Source organism: Heptranchias perlo, chromosome 17, assembly GCF_035084215.1.
Source record: "Heptranchias perlo isolate sHepPer1 chromosome 17, sHepPer1.hap1, whole genome shotgun sequence".
Lineage (NCBI taxonomy): Eukaryota > Metazoa > Chordata > Chondrichthyes > Hexanchiformes > Hexanchidae > Heptranchias > Heptranchias perlo.
Genome location: NC_090341.1, coordinates 34,248,574 through 34,274,117, shown reverse-complemented (window position 1 = coordinate 34,274,117; position 25,544 = coordinate 34,248,574). Strand labels below are relative to the sequence as shown.

At 37.9% G+C, this 25,544-nt stretch overlaps 1 protein-coding gene and 1 long non-coding RNA gene across 3 annotated transcripts in view; one reads left to right on the top strand and one right to left on the bottom strand.

The window, feature by feature from the left end:
* Positions 1–25,544, top strand: part of suclg2 (succinate-CoA ligase GDP-forming subunit beta) — a 344,808-nt gene that overhangs the window by 203,326 nt on the left and 115,938 nt on the right. For both annotated transcript variants that reach the window (XM_067998875.1, XM_067998876.1), the window contains one exon: positions 21,704–21,865. In XM_067998875.1, coding sequence (XP_067854976.1) covers positions 21,704–21,865 — 162 coding nt within the window. The remainder of the gene's footprint in view (positions 1–21,703; positions 21,866–25,544) is intronic.
* LOC137334243 (uncharacterized) overlaps positions 14,343–25,544 on the bottom strand; it is a 170,549-nt gene continuing 159,347 nt past the window's right edge. Inside the window, exon 3 of the long non-coding RNA XR_010966112.1 lies at positions 14,343–14,488. This is a non-coding gene — a long non-coding RNA (uncharacterized lncRNA). The remainder of the gene's footprint in view (positions 14,489–25,544) is intronic.

Here is a 25,544-nt window from a genome sequence, read left to right as displayed (position 1 = left end):
TGCACCCCCCCCCCCCACCTGTCAAATGGACCTTTGCAGCTGCCACAGGCTGACAGCTGCAACACGTCCATTCGATCTGGGAGTGTTTCCCCCTAGTGTGGGAAACAGTCCCACGTTGATCCAAAATCCCACACCGTCCCTTAATCAGGTCAGTTAATGACCTGAAATAGCTAAGTAAATACACTCAAGTGGCATCCCACTGGCTTTAATTGCCTGCGGGATTCCCACCAGCGCACGCTGGCGCGTCAGCGGGGAACCCGGAAGTGCGCGGGATCCGTTCGGGATCCTGAATTTCGCTATTTTCGAGGCCCCCCTGCCGAGAACGCATCCGATAGCGGGTGCTAAAATCGGGCCCTATGTCTCTATTTATAAAGCCCAGGATCCCATATGCTTTTTTAAAAGCCTTAAACGATTTGTGTATGTGAACCCCCAGGTCTCTTTGTTCCTGCACCCCTTTTAAAATTGTACTATTTAGTTTATATTGCCTCTCCTCATTCTTCCTACCAAAATGCATCACTTCACACTTCTCTGCATTAAATTTCTTCTGACACGCGTCTGCCCATTTCACCAGTCTGTCTAAAGTCCTCCTGAAGTCTGTTATTATCCTCCTCACTGTTTACTACATTTTCGAGATAAGCTTGTGCTGTTCTGTATTTGTTCTACTTACTTAATTTCTGTAAACAAGACTAATTGATTAATTCAGAATCTGAGCCGAACTCGAATGTAGAGTGGTGTGGAGAGAAATATAGTGAGCATTAGTGATTTAGGAGTATGTGAGTCCTAAAGTGTACAATGTCTCTGCAGAACCAGAAAACCACAGGTGCAGCTTCTGGCTTGTAGGGAATGTGAGTACTACTTATGAGAAATGTAGCCATTAAAGTATCTTAAATTGATATTGCACTGGCAGGGAGCTGTGAGAGATACCTGTCCTGTCCTATGACAGGACAGGTATCTCTCACAGCTCCCTGCCAGTGCAATGGAATCTGCCAGTGCAATGGAATCTGCCTTTCACTTTTGTTTAGTGCATACTTGCTGGATAGCCATTTTTGGGTCATGGAATTATCTCAGTGAATTTATTGATGACTGATCAGTGTGGCAATAGCTAGTCTAAAAATGCAATCCAAAATGCAATTAAATCTAAATTATTTGCTTTAAATGAAAAAGAACTCCTGGGGATAGGTAACTTATGCATCATATTAAGCCTTAGTGGTGATGCATCACAGTCAAAGTAGGATCAAATAGGCGAAGTAACTTAAGTAGTTTGAGCTATTGTTAGGAAACAAGCACCATCTTTGGTAAACTGGGAGCTTGACTTCCCTATGTTAAACTACAAAATGTTCAGCTCTGCTCTGAAGCAGCGCTGCAGCAGTGACATTCAAGTGGGGCCTACTTTTGAAGATAGATTCCAAAATAATAGAGAAGCTCCGGAATATGTAAGTTTACTTTCTAAACTCTGGTTGCTCACCCTCTATAAAAAGAATGTTCACTAGAAATCATCCATGCTACTTTCCTCTGTTCTGTGCTTCATGTTCACTGCAGGATGTGGCAGCCAGTGTCTTGAAAATGCTGAGATTTGCTAGTAGAGTTGCTGTTTAGCATTAACAGTATTGACCTTTCAATGATTTTTCTACCCAGCAGTGCCAGGAGAAACTCTGGTTTATGTCCATGCTTTCCCTGATGAAATTGAATTTAATGCCTTGTAAAAATAGTTTTTAAAAAAAATCACATCCATCCACCTGTGGTTGACTTGAATAGTAAATGTAATTCTTTCAGCTTGAATGACAAACATACTTTATCGAGCATGTTTTAACAAATCAAATTGTTGTGTATTGGATAGAGGATATTCATCACTGAGCAACAAAAAGAAATTCATCTCATAAATGAGAGAGCTCAGTAATTTCCAGGTAGCATAGGTGTGAGTGAATTGGTAGGTTTCCTTGTGTATGAATAGCTATGGGATGGTTATGGTTTTTCACACATCAGCACAAGTATTCTGTTTCTGGTACAAATATATTTTACTTTAGAATCAGTTCTCTTTACATGCTTCCTGATTTCATTTCTAACTGGCCTAGCTCTAATTTTAAGATTATGTTTCCTTGATTTGTCTTTCTCTGATCCAAAGTGGGTGACCACACAATTCCCGATAATGAATTTCATATGCCATAGTTTTGCACACTCACTTAATCTGTCTATGTCCCTTTGTAACTTCCTTCTCTCATCTGCACAACTTACAATGCCTCCTAACTTAGTGTCATCTGCAAGCGTGGATACACAGCTCCCTATTCCTTCATCCATGTCACGAATATAGATGGTAAAAAGCAGAGGCCCCAGTACAGATTAATGGGGATCACCAGTTATCACATCTCACCAATCAAAGAATGTTTCCTTTATCCCTATTCTTTGACTCCTACTACCAAATCACCAACCCATGTCACAAAGTTACCTCCAATTCCGTGAGCTTTCATTTTTGATAACCTGTAGTTCGGAGTCTTATCAAATGGCTTCTGAAAGACCGTATGGATAACCTATAGACATTGTCCTATCCACCATGCCAGTGATGTCACAAAATTCAACTAGATTAGACAGACATAACCTATCCTTCAGAAATCCATTTTGACTCTCTTTGATCACCTTATACTTGCCAAGTGGGCAGTCACTCTGTCCCTGATGATAGATTCCAGTAACTACCCCACAATTGATGTTAAACTGATGGGTCTGTAGTTTCCTGGTTTCTCCTGCCCTTTCTTTTTAAATAATGGGGTGACATTTGCAATTCTTCAATGCATAGGCACAATTTCTGAATCTAGAGAACTTTGGAAACTTATGACTAATGCAACTACCTCTATTTCCTCCCCTATTTCTTTTAATATCCTGGAGTGGAAAGCATCAGTTCCTGGCGATTTGCCTGTCTTACGTCACATTATTTTCTCCATTACTACGTTTTTTTTAACTTATACTAAATCCACTATGTTCCACCCCTTGACTTATTTATAGGTTCCCTTGTACTGCTGGTATTTTGTACTTTTTCTCCACGGATACAAAGTACTCGTTTAACAAGTCTGTCCTTATTGTCCATTACATTTGCTTAGATATCGCCTGCAAGTTTTTTTCCAAATTCCTTTTTTGCACTTTTTATTGCTTTTTAAAAAATATCCCTTTGTTGCTTTGTATAGCTGTCCCAGTCTACTAGCTGTCCACTTTTCCTAGCATTTGTGTAAGCTTTTTCTTTCAGCTTGATGCTGTCTCTTGCCTTGTTTGTTTACCATGGTTGCTTAACTGTACAAGTGGAGCTTTTGCCTTTTAGTGGTATGTACTGGTTTTGAAAAGTGTCAGGACTTAAATGCATTTATTTGAATTGGAATGTTTTGTAATACTTAAATGCATTTAGATTTTTAATATTTTACAAATTTTGTTATAGCCTACAGCTGTGCTAAACTACAAAATGTCAATTTTTTAATGCCTTTTAATAAAAAACATGATTATTTTAAAACTGTCAATAATCGGAAATGTATTTGCAGGGAATTAGAGTTGAAAAAGTTGAGATTAATTGAATATTACATTGTGTTAACACTGACTACTTGTGTAGCAAATCAATTTTAAACTGAAGATTGAAGCTAATATTTAATTTAATGGCAACCTCTCTTCTGCTTGCAGTATATGTTGGTTTGGAGAAAGTGTGCAAAATTCCTACGCATAGCATATTTCACATAGGATTGAAAGGAGTTGACTCATCCATTTTATGAGTCTGTTCATTTTCAGCTAGCTATCTGATGGGAGCCTGTTGGTCTTAAACTGTTGACAGTTAATTCTGTATGATTTTTCATAGTGACAAAGTCTAAATCCCCATCACCCTGTTACTTCAATGTGTTGCTGTGCAGAAGTTCTCAGAAATAATTAAATTATTGATTATATTAGTGAAACCCTTCGAGATAATCTTACATGTGTAATCCTGTTTGAAAGGTAATTCTTCACACCAGCAGGCAAGCTACAAAAGGTTGCTGGAAGCTGTGTTTGTAGAACATTTATGGTGTTCTTACGTATCTGATATTGAATGTATCTATTGCGTTAATAAGACAATATACTTTTTCAAGAATGTAGTTGAACATTGAGACAGTTGAGATTGTTTATGGCAATGGAATTACAGTTACGTTTACATAATAACTCGCCTATTGTTCTAATCTGCACAATGTTACTGGTGACCGATTTCGGCTATGCTTGTTATGTTTTGTATTGTTAAAGATTAATGTTATAATTAATCTAATATTATGCAGACCTGTGGTCCCGATTAACAAATAAAATCAGATAATGTTATACCGTACTTCAACCAACAACTTGCATGATGGAGATTAGAAGGGACGTGTCTTGGTTCTAAACAGAGGATCTTCCCCCTTACGACAGGTGCCTTATATTGATTGTTACACTCAGTATCCAAATGTTACAATAAAATGTTACAGTGTCTAATTAGCCAACTGTCAGCCCACAGGTGCAGAACTTATCTGGATCAACAACCTCAGCAAACATTAAAGCACTTCTCAAAACAAGGCCCATAAACCCAACAGAAATTGTTCTTTTTTTAATGAGTCTTCCTCTGCTGGTTCAGTGAGCAAAAGCACCGAGCCCTGTTCTGTTCTGATTCCCTGAGGTTTACTGGGTAAAGTCACCTCGGTGTATATCTCTCAGCTGGTGTGTAGCTCTGGCTCTCGGTCGATGTGTATCTCTTTTTAGGTTGGTCAGGGTGTGTAGCTCGATTTGTCCTCTCTTTCTGTCTCTCCTCTTTTTCTCACCTTTCTTACTCTCTTCTCTTTCTCTCTCTCTCTCTCTCTCTGTCTCTCCCTCTCTCTCCTCTTTCTCTTCTCCTCACTCCACTGCAGAGCTGACTAGTGAGTGACTTGGAAGTGACTTCAGCAAGCAGAACTGATCCCTGTTGATGTTTCCCAGTCTGACGATGACTCTGATCACTCAAACCTCCACCGAAGCTTGAGCTGTCCCGAGTCAGATTAAATAATGAAATTAGTGAGGATAGTGAGAATTTTGAAGATGATGACGTTGTTCCTGATCTCCGAGACCAGCAGCCTGTCTCAAGCTGCTCTCTGACATTCAATATTTTGTGCAATGCTCATCTAATGACTTGTTGGACTCAAAATTGTTGGCAAGTCTGGCAAAAATTGAATGCAATTGTTTGTGATTCAATCTCTCAGATAAAGCCATCCAAACTAAGTGATTTTGTTAAAAAAAAATCTTATTTCAGTGAAATTGAAGTGAAATAATTGGATAATTTCCTTTTTGTTGAAATTATAAGTGCCTTTAAAGCAGTCTGTTTGCAAATGTTTATAAGAAAAGTTCACCGATTGTTATAGTACATATAATGTTATAATTTTGTCCAGTGTGACAGAGTTGTCATGTTTACTCCTGAACCAGATTCTTTGTAAAAATTAAAATATGTAACATTCAGACTAATTTTTCAAAGAAGTAGAATTTCCTCTTCTATTCATGTGATCTTTAAGAAAATGCATTGCATAACATAGGTTGAGAGCTGGAACTAGATGATACTGGTGCTTTGTTTTTAGATTCCTGCAGTGAAGTTTGGCTGTGCTATCTTTAGCCTGAAGTTGCCAGACGCGCATCAAGTGCAGAATCTCCCTTTTCTGGACTGAAAATAATGCACTTGGGACAACAAAAGTCTCCAATAGCAGTATTTTCATTTTGAAAAATGCCTGCTAGTGTATATTCCTGTTTCTTGTGATCAAGTTGTATTACTGTGCAGTAATCCTGGTTAAAGATGGCAAGTATTATTCATGATAAAACTTATCCATTGGCCACCTACAGGTGTTTAAAGAAGAAAACCTCTGAAATATTTGTATTTACAGAGTTTCTCTAGGGAGCCTCTATTTGATTCTGCAGACTGGAATGGGTTTGCCAGCCAGTGGAATCAGATTACGCACCATCCGATCTATAATATTTGTATGTAGGATTGATCTATTTAAAATATTATCATTGTTGTCTTTTTCCCACCCTCATTGTGCTGGATATTTTCTATACTCTGGCCAATAGTCAGTGTAGTCTGAAAGATAAAAGTGAAAACTATCTGAACAGACTGATTCCACTGACATTTAAAATGGATGTGCTGCAAAGGCTGATGTTAGCTCCATCATTTAGTGAACAAGATGGATGAATGCAGGGCTCATTTCTGTAAATACAAAATATTTTTAAAAAAACAATATAGTTAGGCTTATTTTGGACATTTTTCTGGTTGAGCTATTTTCGGGGGAGAGGTTTGTGTTTGCCATCAAACCAAAAAGGTACAATCAAAACAAATATTTTAACATTCAGCTCACTAGATTGGCTGTACAGTCCAAATACAGATGGAATGGCAGCTTTTAATTCTTATGCAAATACGACTTCATGCAATAATTTTCCTTCTATTACTTTGGAGAAAGTTTAGAAACATAATCTGATATTAAAAGTAATATATACAAATTGCTATGAATTCAAATTTAAAGCATGTATTTTAGGTGTTTATGGAGTTAAATAAACACCAATTTCATTTGTTCAACGCACCCAAGGTGAATAGTGGAATACAGGATTGATCTCACCACCCCGTCTCCAAACTGAGTTCCCACCAGCAACTGCGCTGCATGGAGAGAAGCTAAGTGAAGGCCACATGTTTCCTTGCAGGGGATAGGGAAAACGGGAGGCTGAATTGTCAGTGGGCTACTTTTGGGCACCTCTATGTGAATAGATTGTAGGTTAATGGAAGAAGCCTGGGAGCAGGATGCTTAATCAGTTGTAGTGAGCATGTGACTCGGGGAAGGAAAAAAAAATGTACATAGAGGGATATGTACCCTTACCAAAAAAAAGTAATAGCTTAATAAAGCGGTGATCTCCAAATGAGTACTTGCTATTTGGGAGGGGAAAGCAGAACAGACTGTGGGTTAAAAATAATTAGGAAAGTGGGAGTAGGGTGTAAAAGGAATAAAATGAGTGAGCCAGAAGAACTGGTACATAGGGATGAAATAGATGTAGGAGTGACTGAATCCTGGTTAGAATCAAATGCTGATTGGGGAATTAACTTGCAGGACTTTTGTACTTTAGGTATCGGGGCAGGAGAGAGATTTTGAGACATTTTTGGATAGGTCACTAAAACCATCAGTATAATGTTCCCAGGCTGTTAAAAAGCCAACATAATGTTGGGATGCATAGCAGGGAGTATAATATATACCAGAGAGGTCATTTTAAAACTGTATTGAGCCCTGGTGAGACCATATCTGTTGTACTAAGTGCAGTTTTGCTCTCCCTATTTCAAAAAGGATATTTAGTTATTGGAAGGGGTGCTGAGAAGGGCTGCATGGTTGATCCCAGAACTTAAGGAATGGTGGATGAGGAAAGATTGACTATCCTTGTTCTTTTCTCTCAAAGAAAGGCTGAGAATGGAAATGAAAGAAGTGATTAAAATTATGAAAGGTTTGAACAAATTCAATCCAAATAAACTTTTCTGCTGTGTACAAGGGGTCATATTTACAAATTATGGACAACAAAACAAAATAGGAAATGAACGAGGAGATTTTCTACTAAAAGAGTAGTAACTATGTAGAACAAATTACTGGCATGGGTGGTAGAACAAGAAGCCTTAATGGGTTTCAAGGAGGAACAAGACAGGTTTTTGTGAACAAATACGAGCCAGGATTGTTAGAAGTGCACCAAGGGAATACTGTGGATAAGTGGGCTAGATTGACCAAAGGTCATCTCCTGCCTGAAACTGTTACTCTTACATGACGCTATTAGTGCTTACTTACAGCACTAACTTTTCTGATATTAATTATGAGTTGAGTTGATTTCTTGGCCAGTGTTAATGAAATATATTTTTGATTATTAATAAACTAATTTAAATATGTCCTGCTGTCAGGTGATAGGATTTCTATTAATTATGTTAAGTGGAGGGCAATGAGCAATGTCATTGTTACAAGTGCTGTTTGAAACACTAGCCATTTTGGGGGAAAGTTTCACAGCCTTCAGTGATCTGTCATGCTTTGCTAACATTTATATTGATCAAGAGTTCTATGTTAGTTAACATTTGTTCTGCCATAGAAATCTATGCTAGGTTGCTGACACTTTTGTAATTTGCCAATTTTTATACTGCTGTAGTGCTGTATTGCATTTCTAATTTTTCTCTGTACTTCAATTTTTGTCTATTGTTTGGAAAAGCTCTCTGGATTGTTTTCTTATGCATTGTATTGAATTTGGTACCAATAAGCTGCTGCCATTTTGTGTAGTATCATGGATAATGTCTTCTTTACTATTGTTCCATTACTTTTACAGCCATGAAATGTTACATTAGTAACTCTTAAACTGTTTAAAAAAAACAGGAAGTTCTATTATCTTTAATGGGCATTTGGTTAATGATTATGCCCTTAATCATAGATAAAGGACTAACCTGTTGAACAATCTTTGATGTGAAGCAGTGGGTCACACTACTTTTTTTTCCTAACTAGTCCCCTTATATTAAAGTTATTTCTCTTTCCCCTCCCTCATCAAGCATGTTGAAGAAGTATGATTACTTCACCTTTGGAGCTACTATCTTGTACTTCGATCAATTGCAAAATCCAATTTGATGTTTAAATTTTGCGACAGCCTATGAGCATATGAGATAGTTACCGAATAGTACCTAACGTAACTGCACTCCTGCAGTGCACTGAAGAGAAGGAAAAACTTTGAAGTATATGCAAACACATTTATCTTGGTTACGTGCATAAGTTGGATTTGACAATTTATTCATGAGTAATTTGAAGCATATGCATGATAGATATGCTGCTGGGCTTTCTGACTGACTGTTCAAATGTGATGCATTCAAATAGAATAGTAAAATGGAACAAATTTTGTCTTTCTAACACTTAACAGATTTCATCTGAAAAAGTGTTCTGCTATAAGAAGAAACATGCCTTCTGGCTCTTCAAGCAGAAAAAAATCTTCTCGTTTGAAAGGTTCAACAACTAACCCTAATAAACTTGAAGAGAGCAACATGGAAAAACAAAAACATAGACAAATTAAAATTTTAACCATCGCCTGGAGTGATGTGACTCTAGACTAACTTTACATGACTTGCATTGTAATACACATTTTTGTGCTGGATACATTTTCACCTGTAAGATACTTCCTATCACAGCTTCCTGAGACATTCAGAAAGAGTTTTTATTGGAACTGACTTGATTATTAATTTTTAAAGTCTAGCTGGCAGTGTTTTATGCATTTCTAATTAAGTGATCTCACCGGCGTTACTGCCCAAATTCATAAAAAGATAAATTTACAAGTTTCATTTTGATTCTGGAATATTTTGGATGAATTGGCCATAAATTTGCATGGTCATGTTTATATTTTCACAGCCATCTTTATGCATCATGACCTCACATTTATCATTCACTTTAATAAGTCAGTATGAAATTATTGTGGCTCAGTGCCTTCAGGTACTAATTTGAAAGTCAATGCATTCATTTTAATTGTAGTCATGTATTACAGCTTCATTAATGTTCTGTGCACCTCCATAGACCATGTACAATATACTGCTTTCCAAAGAAGTGTTTCAACACCATTATATAAAGATAAGCATGCAAGTGGAAAAGATAATGGGGGTGATTTTAACCCCCAAGAACAGGTGGGTTGGCGGCGGGTGGGAGTTGAAAGTAGTTTTGTTTTGGGTCGCAACCACAGAATTTTCGGACTTTGCATTGCCAGTGGGAAGACTGTACTTTTACGCGCCCTCATTAGACCCGGAAGTGAAGCCGGGTTGCAGTTGCGACCCATAAAACAACTATTTTCAACTCCCACCCGCCCTCAACCCACCCATTCTTGGGGGTTAAAATCACCCCCAATATAACTGTAATGTCTTGCATAACTCACCCAACTTTGAATTAAAAATAAATCTTCATTTGTTTTCTTTTGATAGTTGGAGATTATAGAATCATAGAAATCACAACACAGAAGGATGCCAAGCAAACCATCATGCCTGTGCTGGTGCTAGCTCTTTAACTAGAGTTATCTATTCTAATGCCATTTCCCTGCCGTTTCCCTACATCTTTTTATCTTCCATTTCAAATACTTATACAATTCCCTTTTTAGTGATGATTTAGTCTCTGCCTCATTTGTGGTAAAGCATTTGATGTTCTAACAATCCTTTGTGTCAAAACGTTTCTTCTAACTTTTCACCTTTGTCCTTCTAATGATAATATCGTTACCGATTTGTCAACTTAAGAAGACAGTCTTTCACTATTTACTCTCTCAAAACCTTTCCACTTTTGAAATCATCCAGTACATGCAACAAGATGTCTACGATACAGTCCTTGGGGTCACGCTATCACTTAACTAGATATTGGGCAGTAAAGATGTACTCCTAATCATAGGTGTGCATGATTTGCTTATGAGTGATATTGAATCTGAGAGAATATCTACTGACCCATGAAATTTGTAACGCCTGCCTTCTGTGCTATTAGTACAGCCGAGCCTGTGCAGGAGGCCAATCCAACCTAATTTTTGGAAAATTGGGGCTCTTGTATTTAATTTTTTTACAAAAAATGTCAGCAAACTGGAATTTGAGAGAGAGAGAGAGAGAGATACTGATCCCATAAAAACAGTGAAAGTGCAAAAACCAGAAAGCCCCAATTTTCCAAAAATTAGATTGGATTGGCCTCCTGCGCAGGGTTGACTGTGCTGACAACACACCATTTTGTACTTGTATTTCTGATTTTTGTACGATCTCCCCAGAATAACAGCCCATTCATTCAATGTTTAATTACTATAGTCGAGGGGGAATCACAGAGCAGATTTTCCAGGGGGCTACACAATGGAAATATGCTAGCCCTGTCCGTAATGTGCCTGATGTCCTGCTCCCTAGATCTTAGCTTTCTGGTTGTGGAGTGGAGTTACCATTTTGCACATGTTGGCAATATTAGGTTACTTACAAGAGTCACGAGTATAACTTATTAGTTAATCTCCTTAAAACAATTCAGGTGTAAATTTACAATCAAATGTATTAAATTTAATGTTAATTGTTTAGTGGCAAACCTGCTTAATCATCTCAAATTTACTACCAGTCTCAAATTTATTACCATTGAAGGCAATTAAAGTGTTTAATAGAGCTACAAATACAGGACAATTGTAATAATTATTTTTACCGGTAGTAGGCTATTTCCTATTGTAGTTGTCATTGTTATTATGGCAATACTGCTCCTCTAATTTTGGGTCAGTAACTGTTTCCAGCCTCTCACTGATTTCAGTCTCTCTCCAACTATTACTACAGTTCCTTTTATATTTTGTCTGTCATGGATCTCTTTGAATTTGTATTCTTTTTGTTTTGCTGCACATATCTTCTTTCCAAACTCCACCACATTGCAATAGACTTACTTTCTGCCATTTTATTCTTACTTATCTAAGTCTTTTGCTCTCTTCTTAGTACTCCCTCTTCAGCTCCCAACTATATAAGATAGTCGCTAATGAATCTAACAGGGAATTCAGGAGAAACATCTTTACCCAGAGAGTGGTTAGAATGTGGAACTCGCTATCACAAGGAGTAGTCGAGGTGAATAGCATCGATGCATTTAAAGGGATGTTAGATAAACATATGAGGGAGCAAGGAATAGAAGGTTATGCTGATAGGGTTAGATGAAAAAGTGTGGGAAGAGGCTCATGTGGAGCATAAACACCAGCATGGATCTGTTGGGCCGAATGGCCTGTTTCTGTACTGTACATCCTATGTAGTTATTAGTGTAACAGTAACTGGTGCAGAGTACTTGCTGCTTTCAGTCTGTTATGCACTGGCAGATTAATACTCCACAGCACACAGTACTGCAGCTGACCACATAGGAATTGATATATTATGCTCATCAGCATCCTTGTGGTGAAGGATAAAATATCAGAGCCTGGTATTTAGTTGCTTACAATCTTTATTCACAGAGATTGCTCATACACACACTCACCCCTACCTCTCCTATAAAAAGGATCTAAGAGCGTCCCCAATTGATACCCACCACCTGAATATAATTAACACTAAATCATACAATTAACAACAATTAAAATGTGCTCCAGCTGAAAACAGTACTAACAATGCTTCCAACAAAGACCTGTTAAAACTTGTTTGTAGATGATATGGTAAATGAGCTACAACTGGGGAGTCATTCTTTATGTTGGGCTCTAAAGTTATTTGGCTTGAAGTCATTTAGTAGCACACTGCTTTTCATTGCATATCATACAAAACTACAAGGTGCTTCTTTATTTGTTTTCTCTGGCAGAATATTTAAATGCTATTTTTAACATTGTGATGCAAAACGTTTCTGCAATCCTCTTGAAAGATAAATTGCATCCCCCCTTCCTGAATTAGTAGTGTCCCTCTAACTGGACCTCTTGTCTTTTGTACCTTCCTACAATGCTGTGGCCTTCTGTGAAAGGTCTTAGATCAAAGGATTGTAGCTGCCAGGATGCAGTGCTCAGAGTGTTGAATTAGTGGTTCAGATTTTCAGACCAGGAGCTGTTGAAAATCTCCATGGATATGGTTGCTTTCTTTGATGTACCCATTAAGTACAAGTGTAAATTCTAGCAGCTATCAAATAGCATTAGAATATTGCTTTTGCTGGTCAAGTAATTGCTTTATTAATATATAATTGTATACTTATCAGAATCTGTTCTTATTTAGCTTATCCGTTCTTGCAAAACCAGGGAAATGTAAACAGAAGTAATGATTAAGATTAGAAGAAAATAGTGATATTTTGGAAAATGGGCATTAACCAGGTTTATTAATTTTAATTCTCTGCTCTGTGCTTTAGGAACTAAATCATTTTCAAGTACATGGTGACATACATTTATTCTATTTATTTACATTATAGTAATACAGTAAGAATTTAAGCAATATTTTCTGCAGACTCCATTGATGCAATTAAAGATTGTAAATTTTTTTTATTTTTTAAAGATTAAGACTATTTCATTGGTTTTACACAATGAAAGGCCTTCGATAAGGTACGGCATTGTAGACTCATGATGAAGGACAGAGCAGTTGGAGTTGGGACCCCGAGCAGAATGGATAGCAAGTTGGCTACAAAATAGAAAACGGAGAGTAGGGGTTAAGGGTACATACTCAGACTGGCAAAAGGTGGGAAGCGGTGTTCCACAGAGATTGGCGCTAGGAACACTTGTTCACAACATAAATTAATGATTTGGATTCAAGAATCGGAAGTACAATTTCAAAATTTGCGGATGACACCAAATTGGGGGTGAAGTTAATACAAAGGAAGAATGTGTCAAAATGGAAAAGGACATTAATAAACTTGCAGAATGGGTGTGTAATTGGCAAATGAATTTCAATATAGATAAGTTGTGAGGTGGTGCATTTTGGTAGACAGAATAAGGCGGCCACATACTGCTTGGATGATAAATGGGATAGATGAGCAAAGGGATCTAGGGGTACAGATACACAAATCACTAAAAGTAACAACATGGGTTATTAAGGCCATAAAAAAAAACAAGTACTGGGGTTCATTTCTAGAGGAGTAGAATTGAAAAGCAGAGACGTTATGTTAAACTTGTATAGAATCTTGGTTAGACCACACTTCAAGTACTGTGCACAGTTCTGGGCTCCATATTAAAGAAAGGATATAAATGCATTGGAGAAGGTGCAAAAAAGAATTACAAGGATGCTACCAGAATTGAGAGAATATACCTATCAGGAAAGGCTGAACAGGCTTGGGGCTCTTTTCTCTAGAAAAGAGAAGGCTGAGGGGTGAACTGATAGAGGTCTTTATGATAATGAAAGGGTAGACGTAGAGAATATGTTTCTACTTGTGAAGTAGTCCTAAACTAGAGGTCATAAATATAAAATAATCGCTAATAAATCCAATAGGGAATTCAGGAGAAACATCTTTATCCAAAGATTGATAAGAATGTGGAACTCGCTACCACAAGAAGTAGTTGAGGCAAATAGCACAGATGCATTTAAGAGGAAACTAAATAAGCACGAGGGAAAAAAGAAAAGAAGGGTATGCTGATAGGATTACATGAAGTAGGGAGGGAGGAAGATTGTGTGGAGCAAAAACGCCAGCATAGACCAGTAGGGCCAAATGGCCTGTTTCTGTGCTATAATTTCGATGTAACTCTATGTAAAAAGAGCAGAACACCAAAAAGCTATATGTTATTGTGAACATTTTACTTTATAGAGAATCTACCACATTAGAAGCTGAATACACAATATCAGTTTACAGAGTGAAGGAAATACCTTTGACAGATCTTCTGAACATAATTCATTGCAACATTATGCACGTGTGCGCAATAAAAAATTCCAAAAAATACTTTGGGACTGTTATCAGTGATGTTGTCAGAGGTCATTTCTAGAAGTGTTTATGATTGACAAGAACACTGGCCATTTTCAGAGGATGTTGGTTGCAAGTCCTGCCCTGTTCCACCTACTTCACCTGCTTTCCAAGAGATGCACATCTTGCTTGACTGAATTTTGCAGCTTAAAAAGAAAAATAAATTCTACTAAAGTAACCGTATTACTCTTCCGAAGACACAGAGAAATAGAGACTGGAATCTGAATATATACAGATATGGCAGCTATAGTATTTATTTATCCAAGGATAACAATAATTTTCCAAGAACCAATCACAAAACAATTAATTCAATGTTTCCAGAGATATATTGAGCCAGAAATCGCTCTGAGCAGTGAGGCGATGCTCACCGCAGCTCCTGCGAATTAAATTAATGGAAATACTTACTGCGAGCTGTGTGGCGTCGAATTGCTTGAATTTGAACTTTAAAAAAATGCAAATCAACCCAGCCTCTGAGCAGTGTGAGTTGCCGCGCACCTGGAAAAGTCTGTGAGGAGAAGGCACGCCTACAGATTCAGGCTGAATTGCTCAAAGAGGCAAGCAGACTTCATTCATTTAAAGTTAGTATTCTGTATGTCATTGTAAGTAAAGAAAAATTAAATATTTTTAATAAAAAGACAGAAATAATTGAATTAAATTGAAGAGACAGAAGGAAAAAGTAAAAAAAAATATTTTTTTAATCACCATTAACGATTAAAATAATGAGTAATATGAGACTCCACATTTTTAAATGTTAATTTTCAGTTGTTTGGCAGTTATTAAGGTTAAAACATATCTGCTTGGTGGCGTAATTAGTCACTTTCCTGCTGGGCAGATAAGCAAGTTGGCACTTCGTCAATGATTTCTCTGATTGCAGCGTGCGATGTCCCTTTAATTCGAAAGTTTCATATCGCAGGCAAACCACTAGAAGCAAGTTCACGATTTCCACTTTTTACTGCACATGTGCAAACGCCGGAACTTGCTCCTTCAGTTCACCACTAAATACTGAGAGCGCTGTTGAGCTCCTCTGCAATTTTGGGAGTGATTTCTGGCCCATTGGAAACTTACAAATCAGTGCTGACAGATCCGGGACTTCCTTCAACTGTTGATAGGTCCCATGAGTGATGAATGTTGGTCAAAACACTGGGAAAACTTCCCTGCTCCTCTTTGAAAAGTGCCATGGGATCTTTTACATTCAACTGAAGAGGCAAACAGTGCCTCAGTTTAATGTTGCATCTGAAGGAGACTACCTCCAGTGAAGCAGCACTCCCTCAGGATTGTACGTTTTTTTATTCGTTCATGGGATGTGGGCGTCGCTGGCAAGGCCAGCATTTATTGCCCATCCCTGAAGTGTCATGCCAGATTATGTGATTAAAATCTGTAGTAGGCATGAACCTACAACCTTCTGACTCAGGTGAGAGTGCTACCAACTGAGCCAAGCTGACACTTAGAGGACTGACCTGTGAGAAAAGGTTAGAAAATCTCAGACTCTTCATTCTTAAAGAGAGCAAATGAGAGAGGACCTTATAGACTAATATAAAATACCAAATGGAATAGAAAAGATTAATTTTGGGCATGGTCTGAAGTTATATGATGACTGTAGGAAAAGAAATATAGGTACAAATTAGTAAAAGACAAATTCAGAGCTGCTTTTTATGAAAAGAATGTTGTTTCACCTGAAACGTTCTTGCAGGTAGAGTAGCAGAGGTAAAAAGTCTGAAATCATTCAAGAGGCAGTTGGACACTGAAGGGGCAGTACATTTCTATGAAGGATGAACTATGTGGGCCAACTGGCCTCCCTCATTTGCATTGATTAACTTCTTCATTACATATAACCATTGTGAAGTCAAGTGCTACAGCTGCAGAAATGTCTACTCCTCTGCATCTCACTAGGCACTGCAACCAAATGGTGACTTTAGTTGTGAATGCCTTGTTAAATTTACAGTAAGTACAACTTGTCAATGAGATGGTTGAGTGTTCCAAGTGTTATTCTTAGTACTTGCTTAAATCGGTTTTTAATTATCTGATTTTTGAGACATCAGACATGTTTAAACAACGCAGTTTTTATTATTGTTCCATACCAATTAAGTTGTAGCCGTTTTAAGAAAAAAAAATGGGTGGAGATATGCTGGTATTTGGATGCTGTATATGGTAACTTAGTAATTTAAGATTCTTCTGACAGAACCTTTCATAAATTTTTATATTAGGGCATTTACAGATTTTTCTTCTTTGTAATCCATGCTTCCTGAAAATCTTCACCTTTCAGCTCCCTGGAGAACTCTCCATCTTTGTGCTGACCAATTAGTTACGTGCGCAGATACACATTGGAAGAGAGAGCAAAGGCTTCCCATAGAATTCTGTTGCTTTATATTTCAGACTTTTTTTATTTAAGAAGCAAAGGTTTGCAACAATTTATTTAATCATCACTCCTTTGTCGACCATTCCCAATCACTTGCTAACTTTCTGCAGTGAGATGAATAATCAAGGTTAGAATTTTTTCTTCAATTGCAAGGTTAGTTATGCTAAGAAAGGAATTTTATCTATGATGGGATTGACATTTTTTTGAGGCTAACGGGCCATGCCCTCCTTCCTTTCTTCCAATGAGAGTGATGTAAATTGGATCTTTTGTCAATTCTTTTTCAGTGTTTAATTGATTATAAAATGCTACTATAGTGTATTTGAGTGGTGTAAATGTCAAATCTATATCAATATAAATTAACTATATTGGTAATAATATACCATTAGAAGGTGTTTTAGGATGGTGGAAACACCTAAACATGGGTTCAGCAGCCAGTGAGGCAATTTGTGTGTTCTTAAATTGTCACTGAAGCTATTTTTTGATTTATGTTTGTATCGATTTATCAACAGTACCACAGGATGTATAGAGTACTTTTTCAAATGGTTATTATGCTAGCTATCCTTTATCCAGATAGTCATAATTGTTAATAAAATAGATGATATCATATTAGGAGCAGCATGAAAGAGAAAAGTACATACAGAATGAACTTCCTGCCTAACAGCACTGCGGGAGAACCTTCACCACACAGACTGCAGCGGTTCAAGAAGGCGGCTCACCACCACCTTCTCGAGGGCAATTAGGGATGAGCAATAAATGCTGGCCTTGCCAACGACGCCCACATCCCATGAACGAATAAAAAAAAAGACAATAGACAGTAGCAAATAACTTGTGAGTACCCCTGACAAATGAGCTAGGCGGTTCATATCTTGAGTGGTATTTTGAAGTAGCTCCTCGCAAGTTGTGTATTCAATGTATTGTTTTATATTTAACACACTACCATATAGCACACTTCTTGTCTACACAAACCCACTTCCAGTTGTCTCACTTTTTGTCACTCATGTCAGTTTTTTCTATTATAAATCTCTATGTGCACATTTATAATGGAAACCACCCAACTCATCACCCTGTAATTGCATAATCTGACCATGGGATGGTTCTGGATCACTTTTTCACAAATCGCTCAAAATGCTTTCTGGAAATTTTCCACCTGCTTTTTTTTTCTCAATAACTGAAATTTCCATTTCCATCTGAGTGGAGAGCAGAGCTACAATTACAATTTTTTTTCTATCTGGAACTGGGAGGCGCAGGGAGAAAGTCCTAAAGGGGCCAGATTTTAACATCTGTTAACAGGTAAAAGCATTGAGCAGAGCCAGACGGGATGTATTAAATTTTTCTGCAGCAGGGGCTTAATGAGGCAGTATTTGTTCATTTCTTTTACGCAGGGCCCTGGGTGGGTTGCAAGACCCATTCATTCCCCCCAGAGGTAGCTTGGAGTGGGCAACAGGCTTGCACAGGACTGCAAGCATGAATGCTTTAATAATCATTTGAGAAGGAGTACGGCCAGAGGCTCAAAGTTTACATTTTTGGGGGCAGCTGGCCAGCAGCAGACCCAAATTTGTTGTACAATTCTTTCTTGTATTAAGACATCAATATGGAGGATTATTACTGGGTATTGGCTAGTGGCCTAGGTAAGAAATATAAAATCATGTCACCACTTAACTGTATTGGGTCGGATTTTGCTGCGCCATTCGTTAGACTTGCACTTGCCCATGGACTTTCTGTGAGCTTTTGCACAGCAAGTTCCTGGAAATTAGAGATTCAAAAAGCATAGCACCTTCTACACGGCATCTGGGACATGTGTGAACAGGGGAAGCAACTGCGTATCCCCTTAACCAATCAGATTGAAGCATCGTCAATGAACATTGCAGATACTGAACCAGGAAGTGTAAGTTAGAAGAGCGAATTCAATGTCAAATCAGGGACAGACAGCGAAATAAAGAGAGGGAAAGAAAGATTGGATTAAGAGACAGAAAGAAAAAGTTAAAAAAAAATTAAAATTACTTTTCATGTCCAACAATAATTAAAATCTGAAGGAATGAGAGTTAATTTTCAATGCCAGAGAGGTTGTTTGGCTGTAATTAAGACTTTAAAAGGGTATTTAGACTTGAAATGACAACTTTTTTGGCGTGTTTAGTCTCTATCTATAAGGTAAATACAGGAACTTCACGCCGTTCGGGGAGCCAGACTGTGTGATGCTGTTTTTGTGCAACTTTTGGAGGAGTATCGCATCTCGGCCAGCAACCTCCGGATTTCCACGTTTAACTGCGCATGTGCAGTAGCCAGAAGTTCCTGTCCGATTTGCGCATAAATGACCCTGAGGGCTGATAGCCTCACCGTTATTTTTACAGCAAAATCCAGTCTAATATATTTTAGAAGGGAATAACTGAAATTCTGATAAATGGAGGAGCACTTGATAACATTAAAAAACACAGATTGGTATCTTATTCTGATACCTATGGGCTGTGTTTTGACCAGCGAATAAACGTCCTTCCGGTATATACATCCTGGTATTGGGGAAAAATGAGAATTGAATGTAATCATTTAGGAAATTTAAGGATTGGAGTTGGAAATGAGTAAAAATTGGTATACAATATATAATTATGACAATGATCCAGTGGTCTGAATTACGTTGGACGGAGCTAGTCTTTCTCTTTCATATATTAGCTGCACTTCGAGCTATATGAACAGAAAAACAGTAATGCTGTGTTGTGCAAGAAGGTTTCTAACAGAATATAAATAACCATCTGTTTTGTAGTAGAAACTGAAACCTTTTCTCATAACATTGAACTTTAAAATTAAGGTAATTGTTTTGGCTGTGATTTAAAAATAACCCTTCTTGCTAAAGGAAAGGTTTTGCTGCTATGGTGCAAATGACATTTTCCTTCCAGGCATATTTCAAGCTGGCCCACCTGTGTAATATATCAAACCTAGTTGAGATTTGTAAGCATGCTGAAAAATATAGGTTTTGTGGGGTTGGGGTGTGGAGGGGGAAGTTTGGAAGGGTTCAATGGATAGAGAACCTACTGACCTCCCCATACAAACTAATACCTAATTGCATTGAGCCAGTACAATTTTGTGGGTGTTGTGGTGGAGTCGATTCTTCTGAGGATTGTGTAACTGGAAAAGAAGTCAAGAAAAGATTGTTTAAAACATTGAACCTGTAGGTGAAGGTTTTGCATTGTGCTGAATGCTTCACTTTAGTATGTAACACTGCATTCATCAGCTTTCTTTGACACTTGCAAACAGTTGGTTCAAGTTTAAGACATTGGAAACTGGGGTATTTAACTTCTTCCATCTGAATTGGTGAATTGTTCAGTGAAGGGTGTTATTTTAACTACCACTAAATACTACTCTGATTCAATTGCAGTAGGTTACCCCATGTATGTCCAAATGTTTTGCCTTTGAGGACTATTTAGGTGTGTGTCACATACAAAATTTAAATGAATGTTCCCATTAATTTGCGTACATCTCAAGCAGCTGACTTGAATAAATTTTGGTGTTCAAATAATGCCGAGAACGTGCTCAAAATCTGTTCACAATTTTTTGATGTCCTTTGAATCCTTTGATGCATTGCTGTCCTGCAGCATTGTCCTTCTAAGTATCTGATATCTTGTATGCATTATTAGTTTTTGATTGCCGTTGATCCAAGTTTTCCCTAGCTGGGAATTATGTAATTTAGTCTTTTTAGCTAGGCTCACATATTTCACACATATATTTGAATGCAATTTTCAGTGCATATATTTAACAGAAGTTTAGACAAAATATTCTGCATCAGAACTCCTGATGAGACAGCTAGATTGCTGAGGATCCTGCTCTCCGCAAAGCTGCTGTCCCACTGACCATAATCCTGTCTGTTTATTTTTTTTTCTCGATTACTCCAATGCTCTCCTGTGTGACCACCCATCTTCCACCCTCCATAAACTTTAGCAAATGCCTTTCCTCCTTTAAGACCCTCCTTAAAGCTATCGTCTCCAACCTGTTTCCATCTCCTTACAGGCATGCTGTAATGCTGAAGAGTAGCAAAGAGGACTACCCTTTGCGCAACCACCTCATGCAATACAAGCTCCACTTCAGTGGTCATCAAAGTTGGGGTTGGACACTGGACTGTGCCATCACTTGCCTGGAGATGCATGCCTGTGCAAAAATTGATGTTTGCCTTGCTTCATAGTCTGTTCCCCCTCTAGCTTTGGCAAAGGCTACTAATGGGTTCAGATGTCTTTTGAGCCTTTCCAGAAATTTTCTTACCCTATTTTGACACTTCCCTTTAATCATCCCTATCCCATTAAATTTCCCTTATACACACTTTTCTGTTCCCTGCACAACCAAATCTGCAGTTAGAGCTAAGCGAAAAAGCTGACTTTGGAAAATTGGATGGAGAAGCAGGACACTTCAATTTGAGCCTGTCTTCTAATCGTTCAGATCGAAACTGCATTCGTATTGGAAAATATAGGATCACTTATTTTGCCTCCTTTTTTTAAATAAGAATATAAGACTCCTCGAAGTTTCACTCAAATAATAACAATCATTTTTTTTGAACTTTGAATGATAGAACTTGTGAGGTTAAAAGGAACCTTCATTGTTGGTAAGCTATAGAGGCAAAAAATTCACCTGCTATATTTTGATATTTTGCTGTTGGCTATGGGAATACCACATAACTGTTGTTGATGGTACATTATTAATATAAATGTGTCTTAAGTTTTCTCATTGTGTTAAACTATTGAATTTCTTTTTATTCCATATCACGATCACTGGGACATTTTCAAGTAATTTTTCCTGTAGATTGAGTAGACTACTTAACATGTGTTTTAAACTTAATCAAGATTTTTGAGATGGTTTTTGTAATTTAATATTCTATTTTTTCTAACATAAAAACAGGTTCCTTTTTATCTCCTTCCAGAAAAACTTAGTTCACTTAGAACTGATAAATATATTCTAATTGTGAAGTGCATTGGTCAAATAATTTATGAATGTTATTTTTAAGCTTATTTCTATCTTGGCCTTCCAGTTGTTTGCTTTGATGCCAAAATCAACTTTGACGACAATGCAGAATTCAGACAAAAGGACATTTTTTCTCAGGATGACATATCAGAAAGTGATCCCTTGGAGACTGAAGCAGCAAAGTATGACCTCAAATACATTGGTATGGATGGAAATATTGCTTGCTTTGGTAAGTGGAACAAGTCTGTAAATTAAGTTATTGTAAATTATTTTTAATTCAATAGAAAAGGTCATATTTGTTTGCTGTATTAAATCGAGAGATTTTCTGTGTGGTGTGCCCAGAAGCATTTGTAGATTAATTTGTTTGAAAGGAGCTGTCCAGGTAATTTTCCTCATTAATATGAAGTCTTGTTTGTCAGTTGAACTTGGTTTTTAGCCAGTATGAATTTCAAACTTGTTGAATTGATGGCAAAGAAATTTAACGTCCTCCGGTTGAACACTGGGAAAACTGAAGACATCTTATTTGGTTTGTGCTTGCTCCCAATTCTATCCCCCTTCCTGGCTGGTTACTCAGGTTGAACCAGACAATCTCTATGCCCTGTTCATAGTATCATAGTATTGTAGTAGATTCAGCACAGGAGGAGGTCTTTCGGCCCTTCATGTCTGTGCCGGCTCTTTGAAAGAGCTATCCAATTAGTCCCATTCCTTTGCTCTTTCCCCATAGCTCTGTAATTTTTTTCCCTTCAAGTGTTTATCCAATTCCCTTTTGAAAGTTACGATTGAATCTGCTTCCTCCACCATTTCAGGCAATGCTTACCAGCTCATTATGACTCCCTGCATAAAAAAATGTTTCCTCGTGTCGCCTCTGGCTCTTTTGCCAGTCACCTTAAATCTGTGTCCTCTGGTTACCAGCCTTCTGCCACTCTATCAAAACCATTCGTAATTTTGAACACCTTTATTAAATCTCCTCTTAACCTCCTCTGCTCTAAGGAGAACAACCCCAGCTTCTCCAGTCTCTCCACATAACTGAAGTCCCTAGTACCATTCTAGTAAATCTCTCTCAACCCTCTCTAAGGCCTTGACATCTTTCCTAATGTGTAGTGCCCAGAATTGAACACAATACTCCAACTGCGGCCTAACCACTGTTTTTTTAAAGGCGTAGCCTAACTTCCTTGCTTTTGTACTCTATGCCTCTATTAATAAAGCCCAGGATCCCATATAGTTTTTTAACAGCCTTCTCAACTTGTCCTGTCACCTTCATAGATTTGTGTGTGTGCATTGTTCTGCATAGCCCACTAAGAGGAATGAGAAGCAGAGATTTTGTATTAAAGTTGGCCAAAGGAGTTGGCTTCAGTACAAAGCAGTAAAGGAGCACTTGACTTAAAAATTCAAAAAGACCAAATTAATCCAAGTGCAGACCATGGACAAGTCTTTTTGTTAAAGTTTTGTGACCATATGAAACTCTTTTTGTTACATTTAATAGCCTTTTCTCGTTCCCACATTCATGGATAGGCTTGCTTATTTGACTCTATCAATTTCGTTGGTTAGAACTTTTCATTTGTTTGATGTTTAATGTGACTCTTTATGTAGTTCTTGTTTAAAGTGCTGAGCAGTATTTCAATTTTCAATAAATTTGCAATTAATGCAGTTCCACACAAGCACAATTAATGGAATGGAACATTACATGCACTGCAGGCCTAGCTTGAAAGGAGTGGATCACTAATTAGTCTAGGTTAGTGTAGGGCAAACCGATATTGTCGAGCAAACCACATTTCTATTTTTAAAATTGTATGTGCTTTGGTATCTACTGTTTAACTACTTGATAGGAAATGCCTATGGATCACATAAGTGTAAAATAGATTTTCTGTAAACCATTCAGATGTTGAACATTATGTCATTCATAGAATTAGAGAAGTCTACAGAACCACATAACTCCGAGATCCCCAGATCTACCAGCCGAGATTAGAAACATAACATCTAGTGAAAGCTATAATTATGGGGGATTTTAACTATCATATGAACTGGACAAATCAAATTGGGCAGGGCAGCCTTGAGGAAGAGTTTATTGAGTGTATTAGGGATGAATTTCTTGAGCAGTATGTAACTGATCCTACAAGGGGGCAAGCAACCTTGGACATGGTCCTGTGTAATGAGCCAGGATTAATTAATAATGTCCTAGTTAAGGATCCCCTTGGAATGAGTGACCATAACAAGGTTACATTCCATATCCAATTAGAGGGTGAGAAGGTTGGTTCTCAAACAAGCGTACTGAGCTTGAATAAAGGAGACTATGATGGTATGAGAGCGGAATTGATTAAAGTGACATGGGAAAATAGATTACAGGGTAAGACGGTACATGAGCAGTGGTGTTCATTTAAGGAGTTATTTTACAACTTTCAAAAAATATATATTCCACTGAGGAAAAAAGGGTGTAAAAGAAATGACAGCCATCCGTGGCTAAGTAAAGAAATTAAGGATAGTATCCGACTAAAAACAAGGACATATAAGGTAGCCAAACTTAGTGGGAGGATAGAAGATTGGGAAGTCTTCAAAAGACAGCAAAAAGTAACTTAAGGATTGATTAAGAAAGGGAAGATAGATTATGAAAATAAATTAGCAAAAAATATAAGAACAGATAGCAAGAGTTTCTACAGTTATATAAAAAGAAAAAGGGTGGTTAAGGCAAACGTAGGTCCCTTAGAGGATGAGACCGGGAAATTAATGGTGGGAAACATGGAGATGGCAGAAAATGCTGAACAAATATTTTGTTTCAGTCTTTACGGTAGAGGACACTAAGAATATCCCAACACTGGACAAACAGGGGGCTCTAGGGGGGGGAGGAGCTAAATACGATTAAAATCACTAAGGAATTGGTACTCAGTAAATTAATGGGACTCCAAGCGGATAAATCCCCTGGAGCTGATGGCTTACATCCTAGGGTCTTGAGGGAAGTGGCAGTAGGGATTGTGGATGCTTTGGTAATAATTTTCCAAAATTCTCTGGACTCAGCAAAGGTCCCGGCAGATTGGAAAACTGCTAATGTAACACCCTTATTTAAAAAGGGTAGTAGGCAGAAGGCTGGAAATTATGGACCAGTTAGCCTAACATCTGCGGTGGGTAAAATTTTGGAGTCTATTATTAAGGAGACAGTAACAGAACATTTGGATAAACATAATTTAAAAGGACAAAGTCAGCATGGCTTTACGAAGGGGAAGTCATGTCTGACAAATTTGCTTGAGTTCTTTGAGGACATAACGTACAGGGTGGATAAAGGGGAACCAGTGGATGTAGTGTATTTAGACTTCCAGAAGGCATTCGACAAGGTGCCACATAAAAGATTATTGCTCAAGATAAAGAATCACTGGATTGGGGGTAATATTCTGGCATGGGTGGAGGATTGGTTATCTAACAGGAAGCAGAGAGTTGGGATGAATGGTTCATTCTCGGACTGGCAACCAGTATCCAGTGGTGTTCCGCAGGGGTCGGCGCTGGGTCCCCAACTCTTTACAATCTATATTAACGATTTGGAGGAGGGGACCAAGTGTAACATATCAAAATTTGCAGATGATACAAAGATGGGAGGGAAAGTAGAGAGTGAGGAGGACATGAAAAACCTACAAGGGGATATAGACAGGCTGGGTGAGTGGGCGGAGATTTGGCAGATGCAATACAATATTGGAAAATGTGAGGTTATGCACTTTGGCAGGAAAAATCAGAGAGCAAGTTATTATCTTAATGGCAAGAGACTGGAAAGTACTGCAGTACAAAGGGATCTGGGGGTCCTAGTGCAAGAAAATCAAAAAGTTAGTATGCAGGTGCAGCAGGTGATCAAGAAGGCCAACGGAATGTTGGCTTGTATTGCTAGGGGGATAGAATATAAAAACAGGGAGGTATTGCTGCAGTTATAT